At 41.8% G+C, this 24505-nt stretch overlaps 1 protein-coding gene across 1 annotated transcript; it reads right to left on the bottom strand.

Annotated features, from left to right (window-relative positions):
* Positions 1 to 358: 358 nt before the first annotated feature.
* Positions 359 to 21734, bottom strand: has2 (hyaluronan synthase 2). Its single transcript, XM_067981641.1, has 4 exons — positions 21132 to 21734; positions 9931 to 10557; positions 5054 to 5155; positions 359 to 3144 (listed from the first exon to the last, which is right to left on the bottom strand). Exons 2-4 carry the CDS (start codon positions 10555 to 10557, stop codon positions 2215 to 2217), a joined length of 1659 nt encoding a protein of 552 aa, XP_067837742.1. The 5' UTR covers positions 21132 to 21734; the 3' UTR covers positions 359 to 2214.
* Positions 21735 to 24505: the final 2771 nt, after the last annotated feature.

Raw genomic sequence — 24505 nt, 5'->3', positions numbered from 1 at the left:
GCTCCAACACTGCCCAGAGCATGGGCACAGACCTAAAGAGCTATGGGGGGAGGGGGGACACTTAGCTCTTTATTCTTAATGCAAAAGAATAAACAACTGTGCTGTGTTATCAAAAATATTTATTCATGTAGGATTCATAACTTTATCTAATACAATCTGTATTTTGGAATATGTTGCAACATTGCTTAAATAAATATAGGCAGCTATGTTAACATTCTACAAGGAATGATATAGGCTACATAAGACTTTCAGGTGTTTGCAAATTTATGAGATTTAATGATTTGCATGTACATTTTTGGTTATTATTTGCAATAACATGTCAAAAATTATCTTTTAAAAAAAACATAATACTGCTGAGTACATCAAGAAAATTACCATTTATTTTATTTACTTCTGAAAATGAAGTCAATTTTAACCAGGAAATGTAAACAGAAATCAACGTCTAGCAGACGCAATATAGTTACTCATAATCCCAGATAAAAACCTATGGATTCCACCTCTCACTAGAATGTCTTGCAACCTTAGGACAATATGTTCACAACGTAAAAAAAACTCAAAAAAGACGAGCATATGAGAATCACATCTGTTATTAAAAAAATAACCCAGTTGTTCACAAGTGTTATTGTCAGCATTTGATATTTTCAGTTATTATATGTATTATAAATGTATTGTAGAAATGTCAAGTTGTCACACAGAAGTAGGGGGGAGGAGGAGGCGAAAGACATTAAACCTCATTTAGATGGCAAGTATAAAAATTAATGCAATAGTACTAACCTTTGATCCACTCAGTAAAGGTATATTGTTCAATAACCAATTGATTCCAGTACGTCTTCTAACTGTGTTGTCTTGTCATACATCACTTTGTTTTTGTAATCTTGTGCTTTTTCTAATAGTGGTATGCATCATTCCTCAATAATCATTACAGTTTCATTCATAATTCCAAGAATCCGAAAAGTTGACTCTTATTGTGTCAAAAAAAAATTGGATTAGTTGGCCCACAGGATTTCTTTTTTCACCACCAGGGCGGCGCACTCCTTCACTTTCCTTCAGCAGGCAGGGTGGGTTTAAACAGATCACGGGACTTCTCAACAACTCTTCCACATTAGGCTTACGGAGACTACACCAGATGTAGGTGTGAAGGTTGAACATTTTTGGTTCTTCCCCTCTCCTCAGCCCACCCCTGACAAAGTGGAAGTTCTACGCTCCCGTAAAGCACTCCTCAGCCTAGTTGAGATCCAACGAAACTCATCCCAACAGTAGCATTCATTAGTCAAGTGGCGGGCACCACTAGGATCTTGAGTCTACTGTCAAACTGGCTTGAAAGCCATCATTAAACCTGGCACTAACCTGCCTATAATAACTCTTATGGAAAAAAAAATCTAAAACATATTGAGGCGCAAATATGTTTTCCAGTTCCATTTTAGTGCTTGACCTGGTGGTGATTATTCTTTCTTTTGTTGACACTGGACATTTCTTATTGCTGTACGACAAAACTGTCATCAGTATAAAATCAGTTTTTTGTAACATTTCACATTTTCATTCACATATTCACATAAGTCATTCAATGAAAAGTTTAAAAATGGCGATAAAACTTTGGTTTCATTTTAAAGAAAAACAAACAATCATAAGATATGCAGAAATCGTATCACTCCAGTCTGCTGCTTTCGTGAAAATACAAATATAAGTAAACTTACACAAAACACTACTATATCACCGAAAATAAAAAAAAGTCAACTTTTAGGCCTGAAAGCCAATAGTTTGTGAAGGAAGTATAGTCAGGACTCATTTACTTTCACCCAGTCAATATGGCTTGGTTTTAATGATACATCAGCTGAGGTTGCATGGAGGAGTGGGCGAATGAGTCACTTCAAGAGTTCAAATGTTAAGGTCCACTCCACTATCCACAAGCACTGCCAGTGAGGTATTCTGAAACACCATCAAGCATTTTGCCCAATGAAAAAAAAAGTGCAGAGACATCAAAACAGTCATAATTGTTCCACACAAGATTGGTTCCTTCAGCATGAATTGCATGTAGATCTAACGTATTTTAGTTTCTTTGGCAACGATCATATGAACTCTATTGCATTCCTTGAAGTAACAGCAGCAATGATTCATATCCTTTGGCGACATCACCTGATAATGCCACCTGATGCTATAGTTTTTTCACTTGATTTTGTAACTTGTCAATAATAATGATACCTGCTCATGTAAATATCATACATCAAGCACCATGTCATACTGTTGCTCCTTTTTCCGCCTGCAGCATTTGGTGATAAGGACAATGTACAGAGTTAACAGCAAGACCCAGTAACAAGCATATAGTATCGCCCCAATAATGAGAACTGTCTGCTCAGAATCAGAAAAGGGATCCCGGGTTTCGTTGTATATGGTGTACATCACCCCTCCCAGAAGTATACTGAACCACACCGATACCGGGATGAGCCCAATGAAGTTCACCACAATGGTTTTTCTTCCTGACGTCCCCCAGCCTGCTTTGTTTATGGTCGCGATGGCAAACATCTTCGCCGGAAGTAAACTTGACATGTAGAGCACGGAATAAAGAGACATGAAAATCATCACAATGTTGCCCCTCAGGCAGCTGGCGAAGGAAGATTTGATGAGGCCCACCAGCTGGACGGTGAGTAGAAACAGAAGAATGTTCCAAATCCTCCCTCGGTAAAAAAGCTGGATGACGGTGGCTATGAGGAAGAAGGGGAAGAATCCAGTGATCACCGCTTCATACGTCATCCACAGATGATGTTTGTGGAACCACAGGGCATTGTACAGCCACTCCCTGAAGTAGGATTTGCTCCAGCGCGTCTGCTGGTTCAGCCACCTCAGGTATTGTGTAGGGGTTTCCGTGAGGCATTTCGATCTCGCTGTGTATTTAGTGGCATATCCCAGGCTCAGGACACGGTTCGTCAAGTGCCGGTCGTCCCCAAAGCTACACTGCGAGCCCAGAAATTCCTGGTTGTACCAGTCCTCCATGAACTCGTGGAGTAAGTCGTTCCTGTACATCCCTAACGGCCCACTAATGCATTGCACGCAGCCAAAGTAGGACTGGCAGGCTCTCTCGATGTTGAAGGCCATCCAATACCTGACGCTACTAAGGAATGAAATCCAGGAGTCGTATTTGTTGAGAATCTGACAATTGGCAAAGAAAAACAAAAGTTATTGTGTATAATGATCCAGTGGCTACAGTTAAAGGGCCAGTTGCATGATGACAAAAGTAGGTGGCAAATATTTGATCGTTTGTTTGTTGGGCCAGCAGATCCAATGGCACCACTAACATCTGCAAATGTCTGACTTAATCATATTATTGGATGCACCCAATCACAATATGGCATGTTTTCAGTGATACTGTCATGAAGTAGGTGTGATCAACAGCCAGCATACCCCAATTGGCTGTACCCACAAACACATCACACCATTCATATCTGCAGGCCCTGGAACACCCAATTGGCAACAACAGCAGGAAACTTGAGCAGGAAACTTGTCTTCACAGTGTGCAGATCACCAGAGAGCCAGATGCATAGAATCATACAACACAGAAGGAGGCCATTCTGCCCATCGTGACCGTGCCAGCTCTTTGAGAGATCTGTCCAATCAGTCCCACTCCCCCTGCTCTTTCCCCATAGCCCTTCAAATTTTTCCTTTTCAAGTATTTATCCAATTCCCTTTTGAAAGTTACTACTGAAGCTGCTTCCACCACCCTTTCAGGCAGTGCGTTCCAGATCATAACAATTTGCTGCATAAAAATAATGTCTCCTCATTTCCCCTCTGGTTCTTTTGCCAATTATCTTAAATCTGCATCTTCTGGTTACTGATTCTCCTGCCAGTGGAAACAGTTTCTCCTTATTTACTCTATCAAAACCCTTCATCATTTTGAACACCTCTATTAAATCTCTCCTTGACCTTCTCTGCTCTAAGAAGAACAATCCCAGCTTCTCCAGTCTCTCCACATAACTGAAGTCCCTCATCCCTGGTACCATTCTAGTAAATTTCCTCTGCACCCTCTGCAAGGCCTTGACATCCTTCCTAAAGTGTGGTGACCAGAACTGGACACTGAGGCCCAACCAGTGTTTTATAAAGGTTCAGCAGGTTTATAAAGGGCTGAGCCACCTGCTACAAGGGACACATGTGGCTACAGAGCTGATTCATGCAGTGATAGTAACGGTCAGCTGTGGCCTGAAACATGTCTCCACCTCCTTGCGATGCTGACCTATGGAAATGGCATCACAAAGTGACACAGTGGGCAACTCTCCTCACAACTACCTGACGCAGCAGCACCTCCACTTCAGGAGCCATGAAATGGAGGGGGATGGGGTTGGGTGCTGGGCTGCTCCGCCATTTGCCTGCAGACTCGCGCCTTATGCCCTGGACATCCTTTCCCCTTCAGCCTTGGCAAAAGCTGCCCGTGGGTTGAAATATCTGCCACCTTTTCTAAAGCCATACGGATTTTTCCCCTCCCCCTCCCATATTGACACTTCCCTTTTTTAATTGCCTGAATCCCTTTAAATCAGTTTTCAATTTCCACCATTATTGTGGCTCTACACCTGGAACTGTGCATAATTGTGACAATTGGGTGCAATGCTTTTTAGTATGATTGTGCATTTTCGTGATACATTGAGAACTCTCGATTATAACCCACACTGTTCAACACAGTGATCTGTTCAGTGCATCAATAAAAGAAGGGAGCTGGATTTCTGGTGTGACTATCAATCTTTTTTAAGTGTTACTCATTTTCTGTTTGTAATATTCAAGATTTAAGCCTGGAAGATATCTGTTTTATTGCTGTCTTTATGGAATAAATCCTCGAAACGCAAAAAAAAAATACACTTTCATTTGGGTCAGTATAGAACCCATTTCAAACTGGCTGCCATGTGGTAAAATCGAATCCTCTGGGGTTCCAACATGAATACAAGGGCCCCATTCCCCAATATTTATATCTTTCACCTTAATGACCATTATAATTCACCCATTCTCTCCCACCACTGACAGAAGATTTCTCAATGGACAATTTCAGGAAATAACTGAGGGCACTGTACTGTACCTGGACATCGCCACCAACTCCTCCCACCATTGGATCCTCCTCCAGAATTTTAACCATCTCCACTGTTGCAGCGGGATCCAGCATTGTATCCGAATCACACACCTGCAGAAAGAAGGGCAGGTGAGTTAACCACTTAAGCGCACCTATCACAACGCACCTTTTTACCCTTACATTGAGTCTACTGCATAGAAACAGGCCATTCGGCCCAACTGGTCTATGCCACCATTTATGCTCCATACAAGCCTCCTCCCGCCCCTCTTCTTCAGTGATCCTATGATCCTAGAAGTATCTGAAATGACTGATTAAAATTACATATCATACTTAGTGTGGTTTGCAAGAAGAAGGGGGATTGTCCATAAGATGAGCTACTTATCCATTTTTAAAATGTTTTCAGTGCAAGTCACAGCATCAGTAATGTTCTGCCACAAATGATGGTTTTAAAAATTCTCCTACTAATTCGATTTATATTGCCTTGCTCTGAAAATTTCTTGAAATGACTTTGATGACGTTTGCTGAGATTTCTCCATTGTTCAATGATACTATTTCCCCTCTTTCGAGCTCAGTGGAGGTGTCACAATCCATTGAAGTGTATTTGATGAGCTCTCCTTATGGATCAGTGAGTTAAAATGCATTACCTAAGTTTACGATATACTGATCAAGAAAGTGCTGAATTAACTATCTCGTCAGGACCATGGTGCAGTGGGACATTTCAATATAGCCCTGAGTGCCACTGGGCTAAGGAGAGAAATATCAGCCAGGGTTCTTGCTCCTTTTTCCTGCTGGAAAGTTAAGTGCATGTGGATGTTGGGATGAGGGAAAGATCAGGATTGTCTTTTTTGGCCCCCAATATCAAATAGGCTGCTGACAGTCAATGTCTGGGTTTACACTTGAAGAATGACCACCCAGGCGAGGGCTGCCAGTACCTATCGCATTACTCACTCCCTCCAGGAAAAGACACTGGAAAAACGTAATAATAAATGTTGTAATTATTGAAAATGGAATTGTATCACCTGTAATCATGATCAGTAAAGTTTCATGAACTACCTTGATTTCAGACCCAAATAGTTTTCCGAATCTTTCCTTCATTACGACAAGGGAGGAAAGTTTAACTTTGCTAGGATACAATTACCTGGCCATAGTCTTTCTGTGCATGTCTTGCATTGGGCTCATTAACACTGAATCTTTCCTCATTACTTGGGAGGTGTAGGCCTTATTTAGCTTAGTATATTATGCAAGTGAAATGAATGCCCTACTGGCACAAACAACTGGGCGGGTTCATTTACGCATTTGCTTTCTTTCTCTGCCAAACTTTCTACTATTCCCTCTTGTAGTGAGTCCTTGCTGTAGTATGGTTCTACAGACACCCAATTACCATGCAGTACCTCATGTAATGACTATTCGTTAATGGCTGTTATTCACTGCCTTTGCAATGAATGTTGGCCAGCTATTTACCTACAGAGGGCATCGCTGATCCTAAGCATGCACACTTCCAGCAAGAGTTGCTAACTAAATGGTGATCAGTAGTGGGAGCCCTGGCCAATCTCTGCCTTCTTATCACTGAGGGCCATTGAGGCCAATTGTCTTGCTCTTCCTGCCATCCCAGTTGAGATCAACTAACTCTGCACAGACCAAGGATCAAACTGGGACTCTGCTGATCTCTATGGCTAACCTACTCATTGGGCAAACTCCTCAAGTCTTTGGGGGGACCTTATGGTAAATTTAAATGAAATGGTCCGGAGAAGAGATTCAGTGTAAGGTAACTGGACTGAATTTGTTCATATTTGTGTACGGCCAGATCTAGGCTAGTCATCAGGATGTGGTTCTTTTCCCAGAGAATAGTGGACCTCTGGAACAGGCTTCCGGCTCGGGCTGTGGACGTCAATTTGTTGAATTCCTTCAAGCGAGAGCTGGACCTGTTTCTGGCTGGGGCAGAGATCAGCTCTTACAAAAGGTGGGTACAGCATAGAATTATCAGGGCCAAAGTGATCTCCTGGACTAGTTTCAATTGCTTATGGTGGGGGGGGGGGAGGGGTTTGGAAAGGAATTTCACAGATTTTTTCCCCCCCCAAATTGGTCTAGGTTTTTATCTGGTTTTTCGCCTCTCCCAGAAATGACATGGTTTTGGGTGGGGCGGGGTGTGTATATATTGTGATACACAAGGTATAACAATTACATGGGACAGACTGGATAGACCAGAGGGCCTTTTCCTGTCTGTCATTGTTCGTATGATACTGGAAATTGCTTCTGGACATAAGTTTTATTACAGTCTGAAAACCATTTACAGTTCAGTTGCAGATAAATTAAGCATTCAATCTGACTGTGTGTGTATAGATATATATATACTTTTATATATATATAAAATATTCCCATTCCACATAGCAATACATCAGCTGCTGACAGGGTCAACCTGGAACACATTTGTGAGGAAGAATCATGTTGCTACATCAAACATCGTGTCCACTGCCTATGTCTCTGTTTTGATTCAGTGTCGACGAGCAATGCTGAGATCCCTTTATTTATGATGGTACAAGCTGAACTTTTATTTTAGATGAGGAAATGGGCATTTGACTACCTATATATCAAGGATGAAAGGAAAAGTTTGTAGATCACTTCCCTGCTCCTCAAGGACCCCAGAGTGTACATGTGTTGAGGATTTGTACACTTTATAAAAGGAAAAGATCTTTTACGCTTGAGGTTCCATGGGCAATAAAATAAATCAGATGTCTCAAAGGCAAACAATTAAATCTACACATCGTAAGGGTCCTCTGCCAGTTGGAAACGTGCGACCTTCGTACATTTTATAATAACACTGTAAGAGCGGCAATGCTGTTACTAGCGCACTTTACCTTCACAGAATGGCTGTGTTGCATGTGCTGACGTACTAGTATCTGAACAACGTTTCAGTGCTATTACAATGGGGATAATGGACACTCGGGAGTGATTATAAGGCAGTTATCTAATTGAGGGCTTTGCATGTTAGTCACAAAGCCTGGAAGAGGAGATTAAATGGTTTATAATGCTTATCCGAAACCCCAAGATCAGCTTATTATTTGAAATCACACTGGACAATTTTATTTGTTATAACATATGTTAATTTTATGTTGCCAGTTTTATTCAGTATCAGGTCCACTTTTGTGTGAACATTGGTAGTAACTGCCAATCTGAACTGGTATTCTTATGTAATGGCATTCATGCAGAGGAGTCAACAATTGTGAAGTAGTTACCATAACCTTGTCAAGAAATAATTATTGAGTAGTTTTCCAGGAAATTCTAAAGCTATCATATATTGAAGTAATTTGTCATATAGTGAAAGAACTGCGAGATTATACTTATCAGGAAAGGCTGAAAAGAGAAGGCTGAGGGGTGACCTGATAAGAGGTCTTTAAAATTATGAAAGGGTTTGATAGGTTAAACGTAGAGATGATGTTTCCACTTGTGGAAGAGACCAAAACTACGGGCCATGAATATAAGATAGTCACTAATAAATTCAATAGGGAATTCAGGAGAAACTTCTTTACCCAGAGAGTGGTTAGAATGTGGAACTTGCTACTACAAGGAGTAGTTGAGGCGAATAGCATAGATGCATTTAAGGGGACGCAAGATAAGTACATGAGGGAGAAAGGAATAGGAGGTTATGTTGATACGGTTAGATGAAGAGGGGTGGGAGGAGGCTGAAGTGGAGCATAGACGAGTTGGGCTGAATGGCCTGTTTCTGTGCTGATCTATATAATTCTATGTAATATGAAAGCTCATACTTGTGAGAACTAGGTCACATTTTTGGTATTGATAAGAAGCTCCAATGAGGTGCACAATTTAAAATGAAAGAAATTATCTTCAGCTAGTTAATAGCCGCAGGTATAAAATCTTGCAAACACTGATGGCCCAGTTGGTGAATTTGGTGCCTACCAAGCCATAGCAACCTAAAAGATCCTAATTTTGATCCCTAATCCATACTAAGGTAGCTGATCTCAGCCAAAGATCTAATAGGAGATGTTACAAAGGTCCTGTAAGTTAGTGGGTGAAAAACAACCAAGGTTCTCACTCCCAATCACTATCCAACAACTCCTGTTGGAAAAGAGTATTATGGATATTGGGTGAAAGCGGGATCAGGCTCTGCTCTGATACTCCCTGTGACTGAATAATCTTCAGATATATACTGTCTAGGCTCACACATGAAGGATGACCACTTGGTTGAGGTATTGGAGACGTAAGAGGTGAAAATTAGAGATGGGGTTTTATTTTTTAATCTAGAAACTATACACAGAAGAACAAAGTTACTATTTGAATGAATTTACATGTGTGAGAGGTGTTTGTGTAAGGCCAGGCTAATGCATCATGTATCATAGTCCTTCCTCTCTAGAACTAGGTTCAAACTCAGTTCAAGGAAAGCAGAGGAAAGTCTCTTGCAATCAGTGATGGTTATTAATATAGAGTCTAGTTGGCATCCGTCCACATCTCAAAAGTTTGGCATCGAATTTGCCAGTTTTTTTTTCTGAGACAGGAGGATAGAATTGGGCTGCTGTATTCTAGTGGAATACTTTTCTGTACTGGGGTTTAGATGACATGATTAGACTAATTTAAAAGACCTCCAGCACTGTTATTTAGTCCCCCCACCATATTAGACCACACAGACTGAGGTGCTTACTATAGGAAAATCTAATCTTTCTTTATAATCGGCAGAATTTCCTTAAATGCATGACTTCATTATATATATTACGAGGGTAATTTTTCTTAAAAGATTTACCTAACGTACATAAGAAGTTTTATTGCAACAATATACAAAGTATATATAGAGCTCCTATATGTCACATCATTTATAGAGTTGTTCCATGTTCTCATTATTTGACTTAGAACCGTTTCATAGTACAAGAGCTTACTTGCACGTAATCCACAGTGCGCCCCAATGCCTTGAATGCAGTGTACATCACTTCTCGTTTACCTCCCCACTTCTGCATTACGCACACGCTCTTGTTCGACCTGATCAACCCTGTCAGATATTGCATGCTCTCGACGTGGGAATCGTCACTTTCACCCGGGCCCTTCTCGTGGAAATTGCTTTTCCATACGTAGCTGGCTGATCGATCCCTTCCCATGATCTCGCCGAATATGTCCATCATGTACAGATCATCCTCGTTATTCCCATCTATGACCATGATGACATTCATCCCCGGGTAGGTCAGCCTTTTGACAGACAGCAAACACTTCCTCAGGTAATCTGGGTCTTCCTGATAGGCGGCGATGCACAGAGCCACCGACTTGTTCAGCTTTATGGGGGTTTCCAGGGACCGTTTCATTTTCCTGTGCTCCAAGAATGCGAAGAGGCTTTGAATGAGGAGATGCAGGGCTAAGATGGCCCCATACAGTCCGAAGGAAAAATAGTAATTGTCTGTGGCTATGAACTGATACCCTGCGATATAAGCAGCTGCGATTCCCAGCAGAAGAGCAAGACCAAATAGGGTTGTCCCCACTATCCTCAGGATGGAGGTCAGATTTTTGCAACGCATCTGTAACATCACAAGTCAGAAAAAAAAAGCGGGTTTTAATTTCCAAAGAAATATAAAATGTCATTCATAAAGCACTTTCTCATATTTAATACAGTACACATGTTAACTTTTTGGGCCCAAGATCACCGACCTTTGCTGGGTTTGAGTTCAACGTTCATTTGCAAGAATAATCCTCGTTTCATTCCATTCCAGCCGGAAGTCTCTCTATATGGTTATGTTTCCTCTTGATCCCCTGTCTTTTTATGCCACTCTTACTCTAAAAAGGGGCTGCTAATTTTCAAACCAGGACTAGTACTGCTGCTAAAAGGGTTACATTTTGAGGACAGGTTGCAGAGACTAGGCTTTTATTCCCTTGAATATAGAAGATTAAGGGGTGATTTAATTGCAGTGTTTAAGATGATTAAAGGAATTGATAGTGGGTAGATAGAGAGAAACTAGTTCCTCTGGTGAGGGAGTCTAGAACCAGGCTGCATAACCTCAGGGGTGATGTCAGGAAGCACTTCTTCACACAAAGAGTAGTGGAAATCTGGAACTCTCTCCCCCAAAAAGCTGTGGAGGCTGGGGGTCAATTGAAAATTTCAAAACTGAGATTGATAGATTTTTGTTGGCCAAGTGTATCAAGGGTTATAGAACCAGGGTGAATAGATGGAGTTAAGATACAGATCAGCCATGATCTAATTGAATGGCGGAACAGGCTCGAGGGGCTGAATGGCCTACTCCTGTTCCTACATTCCTAGTTTAGCAAGTACTGCGATTTCAGCTGTGACCAGATAGCCAAGACATTTGGAGAATGTTATGGTTTACCAACACGTGAGGTAATCTGGATGTTGATGACAAACTATTCACGAGTAACAAATGAGACAGGAAGACCGAAGAGTGTTATTTTTTTCCCCTCCCAGTGTCAAGTGAGCTGAAGAAAGAAGCGTCAGTGCAGTAACTGAAGTCTGAATCTGTTCTACGTCTGGCCGGGTATATTTATTACGCTTTGGCCTGTACTTCATGCTTTAGTATTTGTTTTTCCATTTGTCTCTGTTTATGTTACCTTTCAAGGGACAGTATTCTTTTTGTTGGCTCACACACCCATACACACACTGCATTTTCTTTTTTAAAACAAGGTTTATAATCAAACTGGCACACTTTGTGCAAATGTAATTCATTTCAAGGTATATGTTTTCCTGGGAACAGTTCAATCCTGTTCTATTCCGATTGGAGCCATGTCAGTGTAATCTTTCAGGTAATCTTTCGGCTATCTCTTTGATCAAGCTTTTGGTCACCTCTGTTTGTGGCTTGGTGTCAAATTTTGTCTGATAACGCGCCTGTGAAGCACCTTGGAACATTTTTACTATATTAAAGGCGCTTAAAGGCGCTATATAAATCCAAGTTGTTGCTGTTGAGCCATGCAGTAAATGGATGTAAAGTTGTAATGAATTGGTGTGTGACAATATTATTACATTCCCCATTCTCCTAACCCTTGTTTTTCTATTGAGTGCAAAAATATGCATTACTGCAAAATGGATAGAGCCAAACATTTTCAAACTACCCCAGAGGTCCTTGGAAGGATCCCTCCATCTTGTCCAGTCCGCAAAATAAAACATTTCCAATGGTCCGGCAATTGCTAATTGGACTGTTTTATTAAAATAAATGATAGGAAAGAGTACAGGACTATAACAATGTGATCAAACTGCTTGAAATTGCTACCTAATGATCCAGCGATGACTGCTGCATTTACACTATAGCAGGGGTCGCAGACGCGTACCCTGTTAACACACTGCCTGGTCGGAACACGATTCTCCGATGCGTGATGCTCCTCCACACTGTTAGCATTTTAAAAGTTTAAGAAGGGTAGGCAGCAGTGTCTGCACTGTTGTGCAAGAGTGACCAAGAGGCACTTTTAAACCCCCCCTTGATACTGCAGTAAAGATACTTTATACTACATGCAGCGTCAAATGGAAGGGCGGTGATCCTCCCTCCTTCAGGGAGTCTCAGAGATGTCAAGTAGTTCTCGTTTCACACCAATCCTTGGGAGTGTAAAATTGGTTAGGGTCCAACCTGATTCCCAAATGAAACGAACTGAGACTTCCTGAAGCAGATACTGCATCTACAACAACAACAACAATTTGCATTTATATAGCACCTTTAATGTAGTAAAATGTCCCAAGGCCCTTCGCAGGAGCGATTATCAGACAAAATTTGACACTGAGCCACATAAGGAGATATTAGGACAGGTGACCAAAAGCTTGGTTAGAGGTTAAGTTTTAAGGAGCACCTCAAAGGATTTAAAATTCCCCCTCATGGGGGAATCTAAAACTAGGGGGCATAGTCTCAGAATAAGGGGTCGCCCATTTAAGAAGGAAATGAGGAGGAATTTCTTCTCCCAGAGGGTCATGAATCTTTGGAATTCTTTACCCCAAAAAGCTGTGGAGGCTGAGTCATTGAATACATTCAAGGCTGAGTTAGACAAATTTTAGCAAAGGAGTCAAAGGATATGGGGAAAGGGCAGGAAAGTGGAGTTGAGGTAAAAATCAGATCAGCCATGATCTCATTAAATGGCGGAGCAGGCTTGAGGGGCTGAATAGCCTACTCCTGCTCCTATATCTTATGATCTTATGGTCTTATGGAGAGAGAGGTAGAGAGACAAAGAAGTTTAGGGAAGGAATTGCACAGCTCAGGGCCTAGGCAGCTGAAGGCACAGCCACCAATGGTGGAGCGATTAAAACCGGGGATGCACAAGAAGCCAGAATTGGAGGAGTGCCGAGATCTCAAAGGGTTGTAGGGCTGGAGAAAGTTACAGAGATAGGGAGGGGTGAGGCCATAGAGGGATTTGAAAACAAAGATGAGAATTTTTTAAATCGCCGCATTGCCAGAATGGGAGCCAATGTAGGCCAGCAAACACAGGGGTGATGGGTGAACGGGACTTGGTGCGAGTTATGATACGGGCAGCAGTGCATACCCAGTGCCATGAACCTTGCTTTACAGTAATGGATCCTGGGTATTTTTTCAGCACAATCTAACCTTTAATTTAAATGCTTGGCGAGTGGGACTCTGCCCTCCTCCTCGCTGAACATTTACATTTATATCTGTTGGTAGATAGCTCCATGCATGCTGGTATCCAAGCATGCGCAGACCTCTCTCTTGGGCAGAGTGATTGGATGTTGCAGCCAGGCAGGAGCCGAGCATGATAAACATGGTACTGTACCACCTGGCAGGAACCAGAACTGCAGCTACCAACAACAACAACTTGCATTTATATAGTGCCTTTAACGTAGTAAAACGTCCCAAGGCACTTCACAGGAGCGATTATCAAACAAAATTTGACACTGAGCCACATAAGGAGATATTAGGACAGGTGACCAAAAGCTTGGTCAAAGAGGTGGGTTTTAAGAAGCATCTTAAAGGAGGAGAGAGAGGTAGAAAGGTGGAGAGGTTTAGGGAGGGAATTCCAGAGCTTAGGGCCTAGACAGCTGAAGGCATGGCCGCTAATGATGGAACAATTAAAATCGAGGATGCGCAAGGGGCCAGAATTGAAGGGGCACGGAGATCTCGGAGGGTTGTAGAGCTGAAGGAGGTTACCGAGATAGGGAAGGGGCAATGCCATGGAGGGATTTGAACGCAAGGATGAGAATTTTAACATCAAGGCGTTTCCGGACCCGGAGCCAATGTAATTCAGTGAGCACAGGGGTGACAGGAGAATGGGACTTGGTGTGAGTTAGGATACGGGCAGCAGAGTTTTGGATGACCTCAAGTTTATGGACGGTGGAAGATGGGAGGTCGGCCAGGAGAGCATTGGAATAGTCAAGTCTAGAGGTAACAGAAGCATGGATGAGGGTTTCAGCAACAGATTAGCTGAGGCAGGGGCGGAGACGGGCAACGTTACTAAGGTGGAAGTAGGCAGTCTTGGTGGTGGAGCGGATATGTGGTCGGAAGCTCATCTCAGGGTCAAATAGAATGCTAAGGCTGCAAACGGTCTGGTTCCACCTCAGGCAGTGGCCAGGGAGAAGGATGGAGTCGAGATTGCACCCTCACACTGCTTCACTCCAGAGTTGGGTCCAGTCCCACTCCAGCTTTACACTACAACTCTTAGAAAAACAAAGAAAGAGAGAACTAGCACCTTTCACAACCTCAGGACATCCCAACTGTAGTGTAGTCACTGTTGGAATGTAAGAAACACAGCAGCCAATTTGCGCACAGTAAGCTCCCACAAACAGCAATGAGATAATGACCAGATAATCTGTTTTGGTGAGGGATAAATGTTGGCTACAACACGGGAAGAACTCCCCAGCTCTTCTCGAAATAGTGGGACCTTTATGTTCACCTGAGAGGGCAGAAAGGGCCTTCATTTAACATCTCATCTGTAAAATGACACCTCCAACAGACTATATTACTCCAGTCTCTGGAGTGGGACTTGAACCACAGCCTTCTAACTAAGAAGTAAGAGGGCTACCCACTGAGCCATGGCTGACACGCTGCAGCACTGCTTAAGGTTAATGGTTTTGCACTAATTCTAAAGTAAGCATATCCTATATTGTATATGATACAACCGAATCATGAAATGATATGGAGCAAAAATGCCATGGCTGGGCTTGCAGTGAATAGTCTTGCACATTGTTATACAAACCCAAGGCACCTTCAGACAATTCTCATTGGTGAAACAATGTCTGGAGTTTTTGGTGCTGTTAATCATTTCATTTGGAAAGGTGAGTATCTTGACATATTAAAAATGATAAATATTATGTGGTGATGCTTACCTTTTTTTTAATGAAATGACGAACTGACTTCCTGAAGTCTATAACAGGACCAACTAAAGCACCAGAGTGGTTTATGTTTCATTCGCCCCCCAAATGGGCTCTGGACTCAATTATTCAACAGAAGCTACACTTAGGCAAACATTTCATTTTTCATTCTTCCTTTTCCCATTCGGATTGTTTATTCATCTGCTGCCTTGGAAAAGGCTGACGTTGAAATGTCATCGCCCCATCTGTTGGCCAGGCCCCTGGCTCATAATCACTGCCCCATTTACATCATTTGTTTTCAAAAAATTCACTTCACGGTTGCGAACATGGGAGTGGGTTACTTCAACTGTGAGTCTCCTGTCTCCCTGACCTCTCGGTTAGTGGGAGAAAATTAATCATGAGGAGCGTCGGGTTCATTTTGTACAAGAGCAGGTTTACCCATTACTTAATGCATTTCGAATCGAATTTCTCCCCGAAAAAAAAATGTTATAATAACCAATAATATCATATTCAGGTGATGAAAGGTAAAGGGTGAGATTTTATAAAATGCGAGTGAAATAATGTACATGGGGGGGAAAAAACTAAATAATTTCTTAAGCAAATACAAACTTTTTTTAGGCTCTTAAAGGGCACTCAGGGTTCTTATTTTATTGAGAAACCTTGTAAGGAGAATTCAGAAACTATAATGAAGTTTAATGCATGTTACGACGCTAACTGGAGCGGCGACGGCTGCTGCCCTTTCCTTCCTCAAAGGAAATGGAAAAAGACAGTAGATTGAAGCACTGCCAATAGGTGAGAATATCAGCGAGAGGAGGTCAGAACTGCTCTGCTCACTTGTTTAATGGAGCAGTTCATTTATATTTTATGGCCCTTGAGAAGAATCGTCCCAGTGCCTTTCCGACCTTCGAGCCTCTCTCTCTGGATTGCTTCAGTAAGACCTGACTAATTACATAGAATTACATAAAAGTCTACAGCACAGAAACATGCCTTTCAGCCCAACAGGTCAATGCCGGTGTTTATGCTCCACACGAGCCTCCTCCCACCTACTTCACCTCACCCTATCAACATATCCTTCTGTTTCTTTGTCCCTCATATACTTATCTAACTTCCCCTTAAAGGCAGCTTTGCTATTTCCCTCAACCACTCCATGTGGTAGTGAGTTCCACATTATCACCACTTTCTGGGCAAAGAAGTTTCTCCTGAATTCCTTATAGGATTTATTAGTGACTATCTTCTATTTATGGCCCCTAGGTTTGGATTCTGCCACATAACTGCCAAAGCCCCGTTAATAGAATGAATCCCGAGCTCCACAATGATCAGATGGTGGAATCTATGAGTAGCCGAATCCACGCAGATCAAGACGGGCCCCAGGTTCCAATTCCCTGCCTATGCTGAGTTAGTTGATCTGACGAGAGCCGACTAAGCGGTATCCTGGATCGGAGAGGGGGAAGTCAGATAGCTTCCCCATTCCTGATCGCTATGGAATGACCCCCCTCCCCAGAAGCGTATGTGTGAGGATGTTACCTGAGGACAGTTTGGGTTCCCCATGGTTGAACAGCCGGTCAACATTTACTGCCTAGGCTAATACATGAAAGATGGGCACTTGGACAAGGTATAGGAGGGTGACACGTGCCTGGGGACCACATTCCTCCCAGGAATCAAATGTCTTTGGAAATTATGAAAAAAAATATTTTTTTAAAAAGGACGTACGGAACTCTTTAAGAATTTTGTTTAGAGCAAGGAATTTGATTTCTCCTGTGAGTGCAATACAATTGATGAAATTGCTACGGCGTAACTATACCTTGTATTTTTCTATTTGCATGATTTGGCATGAACGTGTTGTCTGAGATAAGTCAGCGAGGTACAAAAACTATCTGACAGTACGAAAGTTGGTGTATGCGGTTTAATTTTACCTTTCACATGCTAATATAGACTGTGTTCAAACTGTTGCGATTTTGGTTCAGTGATAATGTGAAGAACGATAGAGTACCACACTCTATCCAAGGGTCCTTGGTATTAATGAGCTGGAGTGTGATGAAAGGCTGTTACAGTGATGGCCTCAGTATTTGAAGATTGGACCAAGTGCTGGATCTATGATGTCACATGGCTCAAACTGAAACCAAACTTGTTGCGGTTAAACAAGTTCCTGTGACCGCATCATTTAAAGGGATACCCTCTCCATGAGATAAAGTCTGTGGCAATTTTTTTTCCTTTTTGAAAAAAATTGACTCCATGACGTAAATCACACAAGAAATCTATCGCTTGCTCTTGGACATGTGACTCCTCTGGCTCTGTCCCCCGTTCAAAATAAAGGTTTGTCAGGCACATTTTAATGAAGATAGTACCCTTGAACATATATACAAGTTTGAGAATTAGAGCTGGAAACTATGATCACTAATTGAAATGCATTGACATCAGATTGACAGACGCTCAGTGCTGTCTAGAGCACCGAGAATCGAATCCCAGATTTACAAGTTATGAAATAGTAATGCTTGTTCTGCATTGGCTGTACAGTTTTCAGATCTGAAACTGGAGTAGTAATGCAGTTTATTGGTTTCTGATTATGCTAAGATCATTATTACAACAGTTACTTGGTTTCAACACATTGTCTAACATTGATCTGACAGTATACAGAATATAAAGTACAGTATACATCATATAGTGAGAGGGAGAGAGCCTTGCAGACCAGGGCAGTGGTTCTGATGAACCGTAGAAGTATCCGCCTTGTCTCAGTTGGTAGCACTCGCGTGGTTCAAGTCCCACTCCAGAGACATCTAGGCTGATATTCCCAGCGCCAGTACTGAGGGAGTGCTGCACTGTCCGAGGTGCTGCCTATCGACTGAGACGTTAAACCGAGGCTCCTTCTGCTCTCTCAGGTGGACATAAAAGATCCCATGAGCACTATTTTGAAGAAGAGCAGGTGAATTCTCCCCAGTGTCCTGGGTCAATATTTATCCCTCAACCAATATCACTAAAACAGATTATCTGACCATTATCACATAGCTGTTTGTGTGACCTTGCTATGCGCAAATTGGCTGCTGTATTTCCCTACATTACAACAGTGACTACACTTCAAAAAGTACTGTAAAGCGCTTTGGGATGTCCCAAGGTTGTGAACAGCGTTATATTACTGCAAGTCTGCACTACATTGTTTACACCCGGAAGCTTATGCCTCTGTAACATTGTGGGAGCGAACCACGTCCTTCTGGTTGCCAGAAGTGTTACTACTTTCTTAACAGTGTCTTTAGGAGAGAGTTTAGACACTCAAGCATTGTTTGGATTTGGTGACAGTCGAACTATGGATGAACAGGAGAGTGTGATTGTCGCCGCACAATGAAACTAGATGACTGCTGATGAGTTGTACAATTGCATTTAGTCACTGTAGGTTACCGCTCCCCTCCTGGCTAACGCCAAGAGAAACCCGTTTTTAAAATAATGTTCAAATCAAGTTACAATGGTAATCACGTCCATCTGGAAACAGCAATCCCGGCCTTACTGAAAGCTCCCACCCTGCAGATGGGGAGTTAAGGGTTACATCTGGAATTGATATACTGAACTAACGGAGCAACTGTATATATAACAATCAAGACACTATACTTTTTGTGTTAACTTATTTCTAAACAATCTCTAAATTTACAGATCCCATATATTTTCACTTCCAGATAAGGAGGTAGTTAGAAATCAAATGGCTTATTTCAGCTGCTTGATGAGTATCTGTAGTTCCTGTTAGGGGAAATTAGTAATTGAAGCAGAGACCTTGTCAACATTTAATAATGGGTTAGAGCGGTGGTTGAAGTAAAGTGGGATGAAGGAATATGGGAATAGGGCGGGCACACGGGATTAGGGCTACCCGTGGTGTGGAGGATAAACATTGGTTGGAACCAATAGCCCGTTCCCGTATTGTACTTTCTATGTAATTCTATGTTGTCATTCTGTTCGACCATAATCTCAATACAATGTTTTATCATTTTTTTAAATTATAATTGTAACACAATCCTTGGTGCATAGCAACGCATTAGTCGTGGCGATAAAGCTATTAGTAATTGTCTAAAATCTAGATGAAAATGTTGAAACACACAAGTTTCTACACATTATCTGCGCTACATGAACCCGTTCACTGTCAATGACGCGATGTTGCGGCCGCTCCGCCTTTTCCTGTCAGGTAGCCAGGAGTATATATTTAAAGCTCTACTTCAGCAACTGAACAAGACGCCGCAAAAAAACTCAAAAAGCAGATTCAGATCTCCACAGAATTCTAAAACGTTTTGACGGGAAAAAACGCGTCCCCTTTTGGATAAACACAATTGCATCTATGTTTAAATGAATTGAGCTCCACATCTACACATCCCTCTCTCGCTTTCGGGAAACAGTACTTTCTTTGTAATGCCTTTCAGCATCTAAAGCCAAAAAAAATTCATTTGACAAATCTCTTAAGATGTCTGTCAATTCACAAGGCTGGATTGGTAAATGGCTTGACTGTCTGAGCAAAGTTACAATTTAAACCATTCACGGTACACCAGTAACTGACCAATACCGTGCCTAACGTTGAGAACGTTGGTCTACCTTGACAAGCAATGATATTTAAATGAAATCTCAAGTGGTATATAAATGCAAGTTGTTGTCTGACCGCAGTAGTTCGAAGGAAATGTGCATTCAGTTCATATGTATTAAACCTTACGAGGTGTTTCAGGGATTAGTAAATGAAAATTCTTCATTTAAACCTTCATTTAGACCTTTGAATAAGAGCCTACCCCGCGAGCACGCGCGTCACTCCCGGGGCTCCCGAATCCCGAGGGGAATTCCCTTTCCAGCCAATCGGATGCCGGCCTGCCGTTGGGTGTGACGTGGGCTGGGATAGTGACATACGAAAAGGGGGCGATTCCCATGCCGCTGCCACGAGGTTCCACTACAATAGAAAGCCAGGCTGCTGGAAGTTGCATTCGCCTTGTTCACCCATCCGTTCAACACTTGCAAGGAGCCGTGGGGTTTAATTAATTAACCAAGTCTAACACGCCCCTATCGCATGCTGTCGATTCCTGAACTTACTTTTTTTGTTCCTTTGATCTCCTGCAAGACAAAAGCTTCCAACTGTAGCACGCAAATACAAAGGGCCCCCAAAACTCAATTAAGTCTCAACTTGTCATGATTTAACTCAATCTTACCAATGTTATCTGTTCCCAACGATTCCGTTTGCAAATACCGGAAAGTAAAGGTCATATTTGAAATGTATTGTTTACTTAACATAAAAGCCATCAGAAATCTTAAATATCAGATTTAAAAGTTTGTGTGTGTGTGTGTAAAGGGGGGTTAAAGAGACAGATCCAATCATTATTTCGGTTATAATTGCATTAAAGTGTGCGATGCCGCGTGGTTCTGCTGTACCTGTATAACGTGCTCCTTAACCGCAAACTTTCCTTAAATGCACGCTACAGCCATTTGAATACAGCAAGAGATCGCATTTCCCTGAAAACTGGACTGCTCTTTTAAGGTATATGTGAACCCCTTTGTGCTTGGTTTAATTTTTGTTTTGTACTGTGACTCTTATATTTGCGAGCTATGTGTTGAGACAGAGGGTGAGAGAACAGTCCCACAGCAAACCAACAGAGCCACCTCTATCCACTGCACAGAAGTTAAGTCTAAATCTTCATTTGCACCAACACTTCATGGCTAACAAGAACCTTATTCTTTATTTCATGTGCTTTTTGGCAGCGAACCCTTTCCAATTCGTCAGTTAGAATTATGTATCACTATGTCCCACCGATACAAATTATTATTTTTTTGCAATCAAGCGAGTAAAAGCATGTCCATCGGGTTTAAAGTGTTTTAAAAAAGTAGTTGACGTACCTTGCTATATCCTTTGATGCTGGGAGATTGAAGTTGTCCAGCTCTTGTCTTTAAAGCCCAGTTGTCCCCGTGTGTGTTTGTGTGTGTGTGTGGTCCGCAGTCTGCTCTCTCTCACTTTTCAAGTCTAAGGATAAAGTCAGTGCTTCATCGTTTGCGTGAGTACTTCGTTCACAGGACTCCTTACAAGTCTCAAAATGACCCGAATTTGTCCAGAAACAAGGCAGCCTGTTCCAAAAATCTGTACAAAGTTTTTTTTTCTACTCATGCGCCGCTCTTCAAGACAAGTCTTCAGTTCCAATACCAGAGATTTAAAAAAAAATTCACAAGCTTTTCCCAGCTGTTATTTATTTCAGCATTAGATGTCAGTGCTGAACACCTTTTGTTATCACGAATAAATAAATCTTAAATATTTTTAAAATAGTTCACTCGCATGAGTTATTTTTTTTTAAATCACAATTTAAACCCTTACACGTACAGGAGGTAAGACCCAACCCCAGGTCGAAGCAAATCCACGCTCAAAAGTTTCTTTACACTAACCCGTGTGTAATTCCTACCAGACGCCAAACTTTTTTTTTCGTTGCTCCCCCTCCTTCTGTGCTGACTTTTTCTAACCCAAGTACAGCCCAGAGGAAGTTTCGCGGACTTTTATAACAAGGCCAACTTTTTTTTTGTTAATGAATCGAATCGAGGGGTTTTAAGGGGAGGGGGCTATCTAAACCCGCCCACCGGCGCAGACTGAGCGCAGATACGCAAATCAAAGCTTCCTGAAAACCAAATCGGCCAGCTCACTTATCTGAATACCTAGAATGAGACTGAAATTTCGTGACGGCATTCCCTCTACACGTTATATTTCAGAACACATGTGTATTTAACATTTTGGCACCATGATTCCATCCATACAAAGACTGCTACTTGGCAAGATCTCTGTGTGCCGTGCACCTACATATGCTTTTAAAAGTACCAAGTAGCTCTTTCAAAGAGCCGGCACCAGTTCGATGGGCCGAATGGCCTCCTTTTGATCTGCATCATTCTATCATTCCATGTTGGGGTTTTAAATTTTAAAAAGCTAGCAGTGGATGCATGGGGTCATGTAACTGCAGTGTATCCCTCTCACACACTGACACAAATAAAATCTTACAAGCACAGTCGGAGGCCATTCGGCCCATCGTGCCTGTGCTGGTTCTTTGAAAGAGCTATCCAATTAGTCGAACTTCCCTGCTCTTTCCCCATAGCGCTGTAATTTTCTCCCCTTCAAGCATTACGTACTTGTAATGTACGTTATAATAGTTATAACGCTTTAATTGCTTTTTTAACTGTGCATTGTCTTATGTGGGAATGGTTAATAGGAACGACTCTATAAAAATACAATGGGATTTAGAATACGGGTGTCCAGATCCATTAACATTATTCTTTTTGCTCTGCCTTGTAACATTCACTCTATAATGATCAACAGAGGGCGCCGCCGGCGGTGTTTGGGAACTAAATTGCGGACCCAGGGCAAGAAATAATGTACAAGAAATTCGTTCCCAAACAGAAAGTTGTCAAATCGAATTAACACTTTAATGACAGTCGCTAAGTTTATTGCATAGAATTTACAGCACAAGAACAGCCCATTTATGCTCCACAGAAGCCTCTTCCCACCTTACTTCATCTAACCCTATCAAACATATCCTTCTATTCCTTTCTCCCTCATGTGTTTATCTAGCTTCCCCTTAAATGCATCAATGCTATTCGCCTCAACTACTCCTTGTGGTAGTGAGTTCTACATTCTAACCAAAGTTCCTCCTGAATTCCCTATTGGATTTATTGATGGCTATCTTATATTTATGGCCCCTAGTTTTAGACTCTCCCATAAGCGGGAACATCTTCTCCAGGTCTACCCTACCGAACTCCTTCATAACCTTAAAGTCCATCAGCCAAGTCACGGTTGCAGATGTCAATGGGTCACAGGTAAAGAGGGGTTAAGGTGAAGAGACACAGGCTTGTGATTCCACTCCATTCAGGAGAATTGTATGGAGCATTCATAATATTGCGCTTTGCATATTTCCCTTGCAACTCCATATAAGGGTCATACTGCAAAATTCATTCTGGCAAAACCGTGACGCGTTGTTTCGTTGTGACTTCCAAAACCCGACGAAAACGTTAAAACATTTTTTAAGCTAGTTTGGAGTTTAAAATGCAATGCATTTTTTTAACCCGGAGTTCAGACATTTTCACTAAAATTGAATTAAACCCTACGGTGTAAAACATGCTTTTTATTTACAGGTCCACAAAAGTGCAGTCACTAATTAATTACACCGATTAGATTACATTTGTTTGGTAACACAGTTTATAAGGAGAATTCTTAGATATAGATTAGTTCCGTTTTTTGAAATGCAGCCGGAGCTTCTCCTGCACAGTATCTCTTGAAATTCACACAAAGTTCTGAATGTATTTGGTCAGAAGTCACTCTGGTTCAAGGAATAAAGTTCTTTTGACAACAGAAGTAATAGTTTAGGGTCTAATAATGCAAAGGAAGTGCAGAACGTTTAACGGGGGTTCCCGGAGTGCGCTGACCTTTTCAAGGATTGTTTCTGTATAATTGGACCCGTGTTTGGTAGTTCTCCCAATTCAGGGCTGGGCACTGGAATAATTCGCTGTTTAAAGAGAGTGTGGCAGTAACTACCCCTTCAAAATTAAACAGTTGCAAGGAATCATGATTAGCAACGATCCACTTTGTCTCCCTTTAAAGGGGGAAAGTCTACTTACGACACACCTCGCTCTCTCTAATTACCAATATACAAGAGCTTAGCATTGTCCATGTAGAAGTTATATTTCGTACTATGGACCGCACCGCCACAAAGAAATGAGCATCCTCACTGTATATCTATCCAACTCTGAAATGACACCGCCTTAGCCTTATGCAGTCAAATTGAACTAACGCTATCTTACCTCTACCTCCGCCTTCTCCCTCAATAAAAAGCGAGGTACCTATGGATTCTCCCAGGTAATGTAAGCACGATCTCTCTCCCTTCTCCGTCAAACATGTTAATATTCAAACTGATACTGCATTCTGACCCAATTTACAATCACGTCAGATGTTTAATTCGATAGCTTTAAAATACACCAAGTGTGAGTGTAAATGTAGAAAGTTGCATTTGGTCACAACTTCTAAAGGGGGCATTTAAAGTGGATAGCATTGCTTCTGTGAAATGTGTTTGCCAAAGCACTTTGTTGTTGTTTGGAAAAGGGAACAGAGCAATGTGCTATTGCTGTCACAGTGATGGAACCTGTGAGTGTCAACAACAACAACTGGCATTTATATAGCGCCTTTAACACAGTAAAACGTCCCAAGGAGCATCACAGGAGCGATTATCAAACAAAATTTGACACTG

Source organism: Heptranchias perlo, chromosome 3, assembly GCF_035084215.1.
Source record: "Heptranchias perlo isolate sHepPer1 chromosome 3, sHepPer1.hap1, whole genome shotgun sequence".
Lineage (NCBI taxonomy): Eukaryota > Metazoa > Chordata > Chondrichthyes > Hexanchiformes > Hexanchidae > Heptranchias > Heptranchias perlo.
Note: the sequence above shows the minus strand (reverse complement) of the source record. Positions and strands in the feature narration are given on the sequence as shown.